This window comes from Passer domesticus, chromosome 4 (genome assembly GCF_036417665.1).
Source record: "Passer domesticus isolate bPasDom1 chromosome 4, bPasDom1.hap1, whole genome shotgun sequence".
NCBI lineage: Eukaryota > Metazoa > Chordata > Aves > Passeriformes > Passeridae > Passer > Passer domesticus.
This window is the reverse complement of record NC_087477.1, coordinates 83426110-83439406: the sequence shown is the minus strand read 5'-3', so window position 1 is coordinate 83439406 and position 13297 is coordinate 83426110. Positions and strand designations below refer to the sequence as shown.

The 13297-nt window shown below is 51.8% G+C and overlaps 1 protein-coding gene across 1 annotated transcript in view; it reads left to right on the top strand.

Annotated features, from left to right (window-relative positions):
* Nucleotides 1–13297, top strand: part of SFXN5 (sideroflexin 5) — a 101726-nt gene that overhangs the window by 68797 nt on the left and 19632 nt on the right. Inside the window, exons 11-12 of the mRNA XM_064419176.1 lie at nucleotides 205–320; nucleotides 2995–3080. Of these exons, the coding sequence (XP_064275246.1) occupies nucleotides 205–320; nucleotides 2995–3080 (202 nt within the window). The remainder of the gene's footprint in view (nucleotides 1–204; nucleotides 321–2994; nucleotides 3081–13297) is intronic.

Genomic DNA, 13297 nt, shown 5'->3' with positions numbered 1-13297 from the left:
TTCCTGTAGGCCTATTTGTCCTTGTTGCCCCAGAAGAAAAATAAAATTGGTTATTATTCTCCTTGAGAATTCCATCTTTTTTTGGGAATCGCAGCAATTCACCTCAGCAGATTGAGGGGAGGAAATCTGGAGGGCTGTCGGGGCAAACAGAGGCTGCCAGTGGGGACAGAGCAGGGCTGATCCTCCTGCCTTCCTCCTCCTCAGCCAGTGCCAACATCTGCAACGTGGTCCTGATGAGGCACACGGAGCTGGAGGAAGGAATCGATGTGCTGGACAATAACGGGAACATCGTCGGCTCGTCCAGGGTTGCTGCCAAACACGTGAGTACCAGGAGCTGGGGGAGCTGGGGCACAGCTCATTCCAGGCCCAACACATCCCACATTCCCTCTGGAATCCACGGCTTTAGAGATGGGAATGGAGGAGATGCAGAGGACACAGGAATTTGGGGGCTGGCCCTGGTGGTTTGGAAGGGCACAGTGACAGGACAGATCCTGTGCCTGGTGCTTCCACAGGAATTCCTTGTGGAATTCCCAGCAAAGATCCCTCACACCTTTTCCCAAAGGAGGAGGACTCAGGCTCGGAGCTGAGCAGCTTTTCAACCCTTCCCTGCCAAACCTGCACCAAAACCTGCCACCCAAAGCTGGCTGGGGCAGCCAGATGTCTGTAACCTGGTTAACAGCTGGTTTGCTTCCCCTGTACCCCACTCTGTGCCACCTGCCTGGAACTGCTCCCTTCCCATCCCCGGGTGCGGTTCTGGCTCCTGAGCACCCCCTGAGCTGTTGTTTCCAAGTGGGCTCTCACTGAGATGTGAAGCTGTGCTGAGCACACGCCCAGGCACAGGAGTTAATAATATAATGCTTGGCATTTCCCTCCCTCCTTCTGTCCAAGGCACTCCAGAGACAGCAATTAATGCACAGCTCTGCAGTCCTCGGCAGGAACGGGGAGATCTCGAATAGCTCTCCATATTGTTGGTTAACAGGGGGATTAAAACAATCTGCTGAAGGGCTCAGAGACACTTCTTGGAGCCAGTTTTCCTCACTTCCATTAACTGGCTCCAGGACACGCTTTCCCCTCTCCGTCCTGATGGTTGAAAGAGAAAATGAGGATTAAAAGTGAAGGCGCTGTGAGAGTGATGTAGGTGGAGCTTAAATGTAAAATTTGGGAGCTCTGGGAACTTCTGCTCAGCTGCCATCCAATCCCAGTGCTTCTTCTGGATTGGTTAATCCTGGTTTTTGTCGTGTGAAACGTGGCAGATCCTCAGTGTGACACAGCTGTCCCTGTGTGAGGGCTTGTTGTGACCTAGATGTCCCTGTGATATAAAATCCTGGAAGGCTTTGGGTGGAAGGGACCTTAAATCCTGTCCAGTGCCACCCCTGCCATGGCAGGGACACCTCCCACTGCCCCAGGCTGCTCCAAACCCAGTGTCCAACCTGGCCTGGGCACTGCCAGGGATCCAGGGGCAGCCACAGCTGCTCTGGGAATTCCAGCCCAGCCCCTGCCCACCCTCCCAGCCAGCAATTCCTTGCCAAGATCCCAGCCCAATCTGCCCTTGGCCAGTGGCAGCCATTCCCTGTGTCCTGTCCCTCTGTCCCTTGTCCCCAGTCCCTCTGCAGCTCTCCTGGAGCCCCTGCAGGCCCTGGGAGATCTCTGGGCCTCAATAAATCCAAACCCTGCTTTGTTTGCTCCTTCTGGTTGGTCTGGCCAGGAAGGAGGAATCCTGGAGGCAGAATGCAGCTCCGTGGTTGGGATTTTCAGGGAAAGGAGAGCCCTGTGTGTCCCAAATCCCTCCAGGGAATGAACCAGCAGTGATGGAAAACAATTCCTGGAGCAGCAGCAGGGAGCTGCATCCCCAGCACGGGGCTGAGATCAAAGCTCAGCTCAGGCAGGAAGGGCTGAAAGTGCTGCTCGGCCCATGGTGGGATATTTCCCTACAACATCTCCCTTACTTTTCCCTATAACATTTTCCCTACAACATTTTCCCCACAACATTTCCCCTCCACTTTCTCCAACATTTCTCTACAACATTTCCCTCACAACATTTTGTCTACAACATTTCCCCTCCAACATTTCACCTCTAACATTTCCTCCACGATGTCTCCCCTACAATAATTCCCTACAACATTTCCCTACATTTCCCTCCAACATTTCCATCACAACATTTCCCCCACATTTCCCCTCCAACATTTCTCTACAACATTCCCCCTCCAACATTTCCTCTCTACTTTCTCCAACATTTCCCTACAACATTTCCCCAACATTTTCCCTACATTTCCCCTCCAACATTTCACCTCTAACATTTCCTCCACAATGTCTCCCCTCCAACATTTCCCCTCCAACATTTCCCTACAACATTTCCCCTCCAACATTTCCCTCCAACATTTCCTTCCAACATTTCCTTCCAACATTTCCCTACATTTCCCCTCCAACATTTCCCTCCAACATTTCCCCTCCAACATTTCCCCTCCAACATTTCCCTCCAACATTTCCTTCCAACATTTCCCTACATTTCCCCTCCAACATTTCCCTCCAACATTTCCCCTCCAACATTTCCCCTCCAACATTTCCCCTCCAACATTTCCCTCCAACATTTCCCCCCAACATCTCCACTACAATATTTCCCCCATGTTTCCCATCAGTGATTCCCATCTAATTCCCATCAGTGACATAAGACCAATTAGAGTTCAGGCTCTGGCCAAGCTCTAGCTGTACTCAGATGGGATAATTGATGATAAACCCAGATATTTTCTGCATCAAAAAGTATCCAAGTTGCTTTGGCTTGGCAATTTGACCCCCTATATATGACAGCTGAGCTTGCTTTTAAAGTGAGCTTGGAGAATCCTTATCCAGGCATGATTTTCCAATTCTCCACTGCTCTGAGGTTTGTCAGCTGCTGCAGAGTCTGGGATGACAGTTCAGAGCCATCCTGAGCCCGGCAGGTCCATCCTGGGGTTGTTGGGATGTCTGGATGTGTTTTTGTTTGTGTTTGCTCCGCAGGCCCTGCTGGAAACAGCCCTGACCAGAGTGGTCCTGCCCATGCCTATACTGGTTCTACCTCCCATCATCATGTCCGTGCTGGAGAAGTGAGTCTGCCCCGGGGGAAGGGAGGGAAGGGCCTCAGAGGGTGCCAGGCACGGGGATTTTATGGGATCATGGAATGGTTTGGGCTGGAAAGGTCCTCCAAGGTCATCCAGTCCAACCATCCCCGGCACTGCCACTGCTGTCCCATGTCCCCAAGGGCCACATCCACAGGGCTTTTGTTGGTTTATGGTTTATTTTGGTTTAGAGATGGGGTTTAAAAAACTTTTATTTTATTTTTAGTCTCGTGTGAAGGGTGAGATAATACAGATGTTGTAAGCTATGTTATTGCAATCAGAAGCTATTTCTTAATTGCAATACACTATAAGTGTTTCCTGGCTTATTAGCTTTAGCTCCACTATGTAAAAACTATATGTAAATGTTTCAAAGGTAATTATTTTAAATTACCCCTGGTGGGTTTTACTACGATGTATCTTTTATAGTTCTATTTCTCCAAAGTATCTCGTCTTTTTTGTAAGGTTATCTTTTGAAACTTAATTTCTCTCTCAACAATTTTTCTCTTATTCTATGGCATTTCTAAGTCAGTATTTCTTATCTCAAGGTTTGCATACAGATGCACAGATGTCAGGCTTTGAGAACTTTCTATAAATCCATTTCCCACAGGCTTTGAAATCCCCCCAGGGATGGGGACTCCAGCCCCTTCCAGTGCTTAACAGCCCTTTCCATGAAGGAATTTCCCCAAATCCATCCTAAACCCTCCCTGGTGCTGTTCCCTCTGCTCCTGTCCCTGTTCCCTGGAGCACAGCCCGACCCCCCCAGCTGTCCCCTCCTGTCCCCTCCTTGTGCAGAGCCACAAGGTCCCCCCTCGCATTTCATCCACCAAATAGATTTTTTTGCTTATTAAATTCCCACATCCCATCATGTAGGACCAATGTCCAGCTTGTTGAAGTTTTATATTGGTGTGATTATTTTAGCTCACCCTGACACCCCACTAGTTTGGATAACCCACTGTGGAAGGTCAGTGTGAGACAAAACCCCCCGAATTCAGTGGAAAACTGCCCCTGATTTTTAGGAAACAAAGATTAAAAGGGCTCAGCTGGTGTTCAGAGAGATTGTCATGGAATCATGGAATTGTTTGGGTAGGAAGACACCTCAAACACCACCTAATTCCAAGGAGGAGCAGATTCCAACCCCCCTAATTTTGTGCAAAACATTTGAACTTTATTTCAATCTCCTTCTGGACTAAATCTCTGCAGCCTCTTTCCTGCTCCAAGTCCTTTGTCACCCACAAAGCCAGGATTTCCCTGCAGGATCTGCTGGGAATGTGCCTGGGAGTGACCAAGCCTTACTCTGGAGTAATTTACTCAGGAGTTGTGTGTAGAACTGAGGCTTTGCACTGAGGTGCAAAGTGTGTTCCCACTGGTTTAACTGGTTCCCATTTAACCATAAAAAAAATCAACACCCAGGACAAATTATTATTGCTTGAAATTATTTTATTGCTGAGTACCCACAGATAAAATCCTTTATGTGCAAAAAATTTGGAGAAATTTATAGAAAATGTCTCTCTAAATTAATAAATTATTGTTTGCAGCAGGACACACTGAGGGCCCATCCTGGGCCATCCCCAGGCTGAAATAAACCTGGCAGTAAAATTGGATTGGCACCTGGGGAGAAAATAAAACTGATGGTGAAATTTGCTCCATCCTTTGCAGCAAAATAAAACCAGTAAATCAGTTCTTTGTCCTCAGGGGCATCATAAATCCTTGGATTGATACGAGTTTTGCTGAATGCACCTGTGCTCAGTGCAGGCCTTTCTGAAACTGATTTTATCTGTGAACTTACAGGAGATTGCCCTCAAAAAAGATCATCGCTTTAACTTATTGAAAGCTTTAATTCACGTTTGTGAGAGCAAATTTCCCTTCTCGCTGCCACAAAACTCCGTGGGTATAAAAATATCCGGGCTCTGCTTTTGCCTGCCTGAATTCTGCCCGGAGCTTTGTGCCTGCTGCATTTTCCATCAGATATCCTTGGATTCCTGGAAGGCTGGGAGTGAGAAGCAGCAGGGATGGGGAGTGAGCTGTGGCTTGGCCACGCTGCTGGGGCTGGTGGCAGCTCTGGAGCAGCCCTGGGACACGGGGAGTGTCCCTGTCTGTGCCTCAGGGGTCTGAAGTCAGCTCTCAGATCTTAAAACTGGTTCCTAAAGGGCTCACTCAGAGCTGAAAGGGAAAAAAAACCCTTTGGAGCGTTTGGGGAAAGTGTAACTTGATAAATTTAGTAGAATTTGAGTTTGAGGAGGGTGGTTTTAATGGGGGTGAGATCCAGGCAGGCATTATCCATTTATTTATAGAAATCCCTGCAGGGGCTGTAAATGGGAAGGATGAAGGTGTCACTCTGCAGAGCTGGGATCAGGAGCCACAATCTGGATCCTCCAATGGCTTTGCATTTGGGATATGGGAAGGAGGGAATGATTCCTCCCAGTCATTTGGGATGTGGGGAAGGAAAGGAACAATTCCTCCAATGGATTTGCATTTGGGATTGTGGGGAAGGAAGGGAGAGACTCCTCCGAGTAGTTTGAATTTGGGATTGTGGGGAAGCAAGGGATGATTCCTTCAAAGGATTTGCATTTGGGATTGTGGGAAGTAGGGGATGATTCTTCCAATGGATTTGCATTTAGGATTGTGAGAAGTAGGGGATGATTCTTCCAATGGATTTGCATTTGGGATTGTGGGGAAGGAAGGGAGCGATTCCTCCGAGTAGTTTGAATTTGGGATAATGGAAGGAAGGAACAATTCCTCCAATGGATTTGCATTTGGGATTGTGGGAAGTAGGGGATGATTCTTCCAATGGATTTACATTTAGGATTGTGAGAAGTAGGGGATGAGTCTTCCTATGGATTTGCATTTGGGATTGTGGGGAAGGAAGGGAGAGATTCCTCATTTGTATTTGGGATTGTGCGGAAGGAAGGGATGACTCCTGCGAGTAGTTTGAATTTGGGATATGGGAAGGAGGGGACAGTTCCCGTGCCCGGTGTGATCCCGGGTGCAGGTGGGTGACGGTGCTCAGCTGGGTGGCACTCCCACCCCTCCAGGGCCCAGCCCCTGCTCCCAGCAGGGTTTCAGCTCCCAGGAATTCTGCCCACCTCGCTGCTCCCAAAGTTTATTTTAAGTGGCCAGTTCCCGGCCGCCGTCTCTCTGCTCGGATCCAGGTCTTTCCTCTCTCCCAGCCATCTCTCCATCTGCATGTTTTAACTCCCCCAGCTGCCTCTCTCGTCTCTTGTGCCATTTTTTTCAGCTCTCTTGGCTCCTCTCGTCTCTTTGCCTGCTGTGTATTTTAACTCCCGGGGCCGCCTCTCTGCTCTCCAAGCAATTCCATGTTCCCTCCCACTGCCGCGCTCCCGTTCTTGCCCATGTTTCATGCATTTCCTGCTGCTTGGACGCTCTGCTGGAGCAGTGAACATATAGAATCAATGTTTATTTTCAGCCTGCATATGCCACGCAGGGAACACGGTGTCAGTTATTCCGTGCAGATGTATTCTCATTGAGTTTTATAAATAATATCCGCGCTGGCAACTTTTGGTGCGGGAAAATATTGGTTGGGCGGTGTCTGAGGGATGAGGGTGACTGGCAGTGGGGATTCTGTGGTGTCTCTGTGTCACACAGGTGTGGGGACAGCAGCATCCACTGCAGGAAGTTGTGCCCTTCATCCCCATCTCCCTTTATGCCCTGTGTTCAGCCCCTTCCGTGAGTCCTTTGTTTGGTTGTTATGAAATTTGGGAGATGGAGCTGTTTGCTCCCAGCCACCACGCAAGCCTTCTCCAGCAGCCTTGGTGCTGCAGAAGCTGCAGCTGGTTGGTGAGGGGCAGGCCAGCTCCAAATGCAGCCTCAGTCTGAGCTCTGTGTTGGAAGAGCCCAAATTTTTGTCTCCTGTGGTCTGGCCAGGCGTTGGAGAAGCTCAGTCCATCACCAGCATCTGCTGGGGACACTTTGGGGATCTCTGAGTAGAGGGTGAGGAACCTGGGCTCTTCTTGCATCCTTATCTTATCTCACACCTCCTCTGTGTCCCTCAGAGAAGACTTTTCAGAGGGTCAGAAGCACAGAGCAGGGCTGAGAAGGTTCCAAGAGCTCGGGAATGCCAGGATGCACTGGAGAAGGCCTTGGAGCTGGCTGGGCAGTGTCTGTGGAGGAGACAAAGCTGGAGCTGCTGGCAAAGGGCAGGAGCTGAGGGAGAAACGGGAGCAGAACAGTTGTGTCCATGGAAGAGGAGCATTTCTGCTCTTCTTCATCTCCAGATCCTTCTTGTACAGCAAGAAGGGGGCTGTTCCTGGGGCTGTTTTCCTGTAAATCCCATAAAATCAGGATGCTCCCAGGCTGGATCAGCACAGCAGAGCTGCTCTGGCTGAGCTGAACCAGTGGCACAAGGAAAAATGGATTTTCCTGGGGGCTGGCCAGTGCTTTGTGGTGCTGGAAGGGCATTTTCCTCTGCCTGAGCCTTGTTTGTCACTGCAGAACCGGGGTGAGGCAGGAGGCCCCCCTGGCCCTCGTGTCCATGGGCTTCTCCTGGAGACATTCCCCTGTCAGACAGTGCAGGATGTTCCCACAGGAGCTTTTCCTCCAGGGCCCCGTCCAGCCCAGCCCTCAGTGAAGTTTGTTTGGGCTCAGCAGCTGCCAGCAGCAACACCTTCAACTGCTGGGGCTGTTCCCAGAGTAAACACGGAAACTGCTCCTTTAATGGTGTCAATCAAGCACAAAAACCCCCAGCCTCCCTCGTTTTGCATCTGCTGTGTCCTCTGGAGGGGCTCAGGGCTGGGGCTGCGGGGTGAGGACAGTGCTGGCCTGGCTGGGTGGGACAGCAGAGCTGCTGGTGGCTGGTAGAGCTCAGATTTCCCAAAATGACCCAAAATGAGCGAGAAAAGCTGGGGAGCAGAGCAGAGCCCTGACAGGCTCAGCAGGACGGGGATCTGGGGATCCCAAACTTCCTTGGCGTGTTGTGAGGAGTGTGGGATCGCTCAGGATCCCCCAGGATCCCCCAGGATCCCCCAGGATCCGGGCGCTCCCCGCGCCCCGCGGCGGCGCCGGCGTCTCGCGGTGTCTGCGCTGCCTCTGAACCTGTTTATAGCAAACACCACAGAAACCCCACAGAATCTGTCAGCTGGGAGACTTGGGTTCACTCCTGTCATGTTTAGTTTAGCATCTGACACCTCCTCCCAGACAAATACAGGCCTGGTTCAGTGCACCCGATAACTCCTTCGGAGTGCAGCGCCTGACTTCCATATGGAATAAATTACAGCACCTCCTGAAAAACGCCAGAGGCAGCTGCCAAATTATGCAAAATTTAAACCACTAATGAACGCTGTGATGAAAGTTGAATGAAGGTGTATTTACAAGAGCTCCAACACTCTGTCTCTGTGCAGCAGATGCACTGTCTGTGTGTGTTTGTACCTACGGACACGGAGCCGCGGGCTCGGCCGCCTCCGGTGCCTCCTCAGCTGAACATTCCCAGCCTCTCCCTGCCTCCCTCAGCATCTTCCCAGCACTAAACCACCACTGAAAGCACCACAGGTGTAAAGGGAAATGGCAGGAGGAAGAGGCATGGCGGGGTTGGAAGGGGTAAAGGAACAAAGCTTGAAGGAAAAGGGGAGGAGGAGGAGGGAAGTGTTGTGGAATTTCCTGTTCTTTGCCATCCGAAGGTCAGGGGAGAATCGTGGAGCAGTTATGCCAATGAGACACAGAAAAAGTGTTGAGTTATGAAACTGGAGACAATAAAATGAACGTGTTAAAGGGGGCTTAGGAAAGGCTGGAGAGGGACTTTTCCCAAGAGCAGGGAGGGCAAGGACAAGGGGAGATGGTGCCCAGCTGAGTGAGGGGAGGTTTGGATCAGATCTTGGCAAGGAATTCCTGGCTGGGATGGAATTCCCAGAGCAGCTGTGGCTGCCCCTGGATCCCTGGCAGTGCCCAAGACCAGGCTGGACACTGGGGCTGGGATCCACCTGGGACAGTGGGAGGTGTCCCTGGGGGGCTTTAAGGTCCCTTCCAACCCCAACCATTCTGTGATTCCACAATTCTCTTGTCCTCCTGCAGCTTCTCCAGGGTTTTGCAGCTCTTGGTGCAAACTCTCCAACTCCTTGTTGAATAATCTGAGCCAGGGTTTAATTCCAAAGCTGCTCCTGTCCTGTGCATGGGGTGAGGTCCCTAAAACTCCTGTTCCCCTGTGAAACAGCACCAATATTTCTGCAGGGTTACAGTGGGATGGGGTTTGCTCCTGTGAACAAATCAGGCTCCTTCCTCTGCTTTTTGAACATCTCTGGAGATGTTCAGTAATTCAATTTTTAATATCTCTATTTTGAGGATCTTTTGAGATACTCCAAATCCATCTGGACACAATCCTGAATTCTCTGCTCCAGGGGACCCTGCTCAAGCAGGGAGGTTGGACTGGGTGCCTCCCTCCCAACCCCCCTCACCCTGGGATTGTTTGGGCTCCAGGAGATGCCAGAGTTGGGCTCTCAGGGGGCTCTGAAGGTCCAGACCTCCCCGTTCCCTGACCCAACCCTTTGGCAGAGCAGGCAGGGCAGTGGTGTGAGCTAAATCCCTCTTCACCACATGGATATTAATTTCATTTCCACACGGATATTTTATTTTATTAATTTATTTTCAATCTGTGCTGATCCTCTGCAGTGAAGCCCTTGGGAGGCTCCTCATCACTCCCCTCCAATGGGGGGTTAATGGGTGCAAAGAGGGATTTGCAGTGCAGCTGACAGCTCACAAAATGCAATATTTAACTCCCCTTCCTCCCCAGCTCGGTGTCAGGAGCAGGGATCCCAGGGACAGGAGAAAACTGGACCTCTTGGCTAATTATGAGTCATTTATTCTGAACCACACAAATTCTCCAAGCTGAATCCCAATTAAGACATTACACTACATGTGTTAATTAGTCTGCTCTCCTTTTTAAATCGAGCCATAACTCTTCCTAATTAGGAGGTCGGCCCTTGTAATTTGAACTGGCCTGGGCTGGAAGCACCCCTGGAAGTCACACCTGGGGGCTGGACCCGGGATCCTTTTAAATTGGTTGAGGTTTTACTTGGGTGATTATAAGGTCCCCGACAGGGCAGTAATTACAGAGGGTGCAGTTCCAAATTAAGATGTCAGGGGTGGTGGCAGCAGCGATGCCTTGGCTCTAAACTGAGCCCCGGGAGGCTGTGAGGATCTGCTGTGGGAGTGTCCCAGCGAGGGCTCTCACGGATCACAGCAGCTTCAGCAGGGCAAAAACCAGCCCAGGAGCTGCCCCTATGCCTCCAGGGATGATCCCAGCTCCAGGAGCTGTCCCTGTGCACCCAGGGGTGATCAGAGCTCCAGGAGCTGCCCCTGTGCACCCAGGGGTGATCACAGCCCCAGGAGCTGCCCCTGTGCACCCAGGGATGATCCCAGCTCCAGGAGCTGCCCCTGTGCACCCAGGGATGAGCAGAGCCCCAGGAGCTGCCCCTGTGCACCCAGGGATGAGCAGAGCCCCAGGAACTGCCCCTGTGTCTGCATCCAGGGGTGATCACAGCCCCAGGATCTGCCTCTGTGAATCCAGGGATGATCAGGGATGATCACATCTCCAGGGGCTGCCCCTGTGCACCCAGGGATGAGCAGAGCTCCAGGAGCTGCCTGTGTGTGTGCACCCAGGGATGATCAGGGATGATCACAGCTCCAGGAACTGCCCCTGTGCACCCAGGGATGATCAGGAATGATCACAGCCTCTGTGCCTCCAGGGATGAGCAGAGCTCCAGGAGCTGCCCCTGTGCACCCAGGGATGATCAGGGATGATCACAGCTCCAGGGACTGCCCCTGTGCATTCAGGGATGATCAGGGATGATCACAGCTCCAGGGGCTGCCCCTCTGCCCCCAGGGATGATCAGGGATGATCCCAGCCCCAGGAGCTGCCCCTGTGTGTGTAGCCAGGGATGATCAGAGCTTATCCAGGGCAGTCCTGAAACAGGGCAGGTGTTACAGGGTGTGGAGCAGCTCAGCTGCTGCCCTGCTGGGACTTGCCACCTTTCCTTTTGGGACAGGTGACCTGCTGTCCTCCTTGGACAGGTCATCTTTCCTGCTTGGACAGGTGACTTTTCCTCCTTGGATGGGTCACCTTTCTTGCTGGCTCAGGTGACCGGCTCCCCTCCTTGGACAGGTGACCTGCTGTCCTGCTGGCTCAGGTGACCGGCTCCCCTTCTTGGACAAAGCCTTGCAGGCTCCTGTGCCAGGCTCTGAGATCAGCCGTGCTCAGTGCAGCACAGAGCAGCTCAATATTGGAGAACAGAAGCTTGATTTTCACAGCACAAATTGATAGGATCAACTCTGTCTCGAGAGCTTATTAGTGAGGAGCTGAGATCCTGGAGGAGTTAAACTCTGCTGCTTGCTCTCCCCACGTCTCCCCAGGCTCCTGGCAGCTCTCAGCAGGGTGGGGAGGCTGAGGCAGGAGCAGGACATGAATTCCTTCTCCCCAGATGCCCCAGGTGTGCTTGGGGCCAGCGTGGACATGGAGCTGAGGTGACCTGGGGTCCAAGCTGGCTGAGCCCCGTGCCAGGGCAGGGCATGGCCAGCCCCGGGCTGGGAAGGGCTCCTGGCACCTGGGAAGGGTGGATTTGGATTGGGAGGGGTTTAATCCCAGGGATGTCACCACAGGGGTGGATGATCAGGGCTTGCTGTTGTCTCCTGTATCTTCCCTGGCCAAGGAGAGCTCCTGTGTTCATCCCAGGGGGAAGGAGATCGTGGAATATCCTGAGCTGGATCTGCAGGGATCATCCATGCAGCCCCTGGCCCTGCCCAGACCCCCAAAATCCCACCCTGGGCATCCCTGGAGCAGTGTCCCAACGCTCCTGGAGCTCTGGCAGCCTTGGGCTGAGCCCATTCCCTGGGCAGCCTGGGCAGTGCCCAGCACCCTCTGGGGGTGGGTAAAATCCACCTGTCCCTAAAATCCAACCTCAACCTGCCCTGGCCCAGCTCCAGCTGCTCCCTGTGTCCTAAAGAACCCAGCAGTAAATCCACTCCCTCTCCACATTGCTCAAACACTGAACATTCCAACAAAACTCCCTGTCCTGGTGCTGGTTTATTTTCTCATTTTTTTCAGTTGAATGATAGGGATCCTTTTTGTAAATGGCTCTGGAATAAATCCCTCACAAATGATATTTTCCCCTTTGGCATTGGTAAACTGCCTGAGGCCCTGTATCCTGGAATATATTTAATATACCAGCTCCTACCAGCCAAATGTCCCAGTTTTCTGGTGCTAGTTCCAACAGAAGGGTCACTTTTGGGTCATTACCAGAACCTGACCTGGCAGGATCTTCAGCAGTTTGGACTCATAAACCTCCCCCAGGACCAGGAAATGTTCAAACATCCTTTAACAAATGAAGGGCTCGTCAGTGCTGTGGCTTTATTCCCCCGTTAATGAAGCTGCCTGTGCCTTTCCCAGTGCCTTTCCCAGAGCTGTGGGGCAGGGTGGGGGTCACCTGCTGAGGACGAGGTGCCACCCCTGGCAGTGCCCCAGGCCGGGCTGGGGGGACCCTGGCATGGGGAGGTGTCCCTGCCATGGCTGGACAGGGCTGGGGGGACCCTGGCATGGGGAGGTGTCCCTGCCATGGCTGGACAGGGCTGGGGGGACCCTGGCATGGGGAGGTGTCCCTGCCATGGCTGGACAGGGCTGGGGGGTGTCCCTGCCATGGCAGGAGGAGGACTTGGACCATTTGAAGGCTCTTCCCAAGCCAACCCATTCCATGATTCTCTGAGGGGACTGTCAGCAGTGAGGAGAGGGGCCCCAGGTGAGCAGCAGTGTCCATGCAGGGGTGTCCTGCTCTGCCCTTTGGGAAGGATGAAAGTTTGACAAAGTCTCACAGATGTGTGTGCTTGGCAGAAACATCTCTGAATGTAGAACCTGAGAAGGGATAGAGGTGGAAGCAAGTTTTGATACAGAAGAACAATAGATGTCTAAATTGCCAGTTGCTGAGCCAGGACATTTTCTGGATAACCAAGAAAGCAAAGGTTAAGTTGAGCTGGAAGGAGGTTTTATGGCTAGAGCAAAGGATTTGTTGACCACAAACAAAAAGATGTATTTTCCAAGCAGAAATAGGAAAAGCAGGAGGATTCCACAGGGAAACCAACATGTCGATGTGGCAAGTAGGAAAAAAGTCTAAGCATTTTCCTCTGTAAGAAAACTGAAAACCAACTTTAAGCTTAAACTGTAACACACTAACTCATAGTAATGACCATAATATGGCAATGAGAGTAGTTGT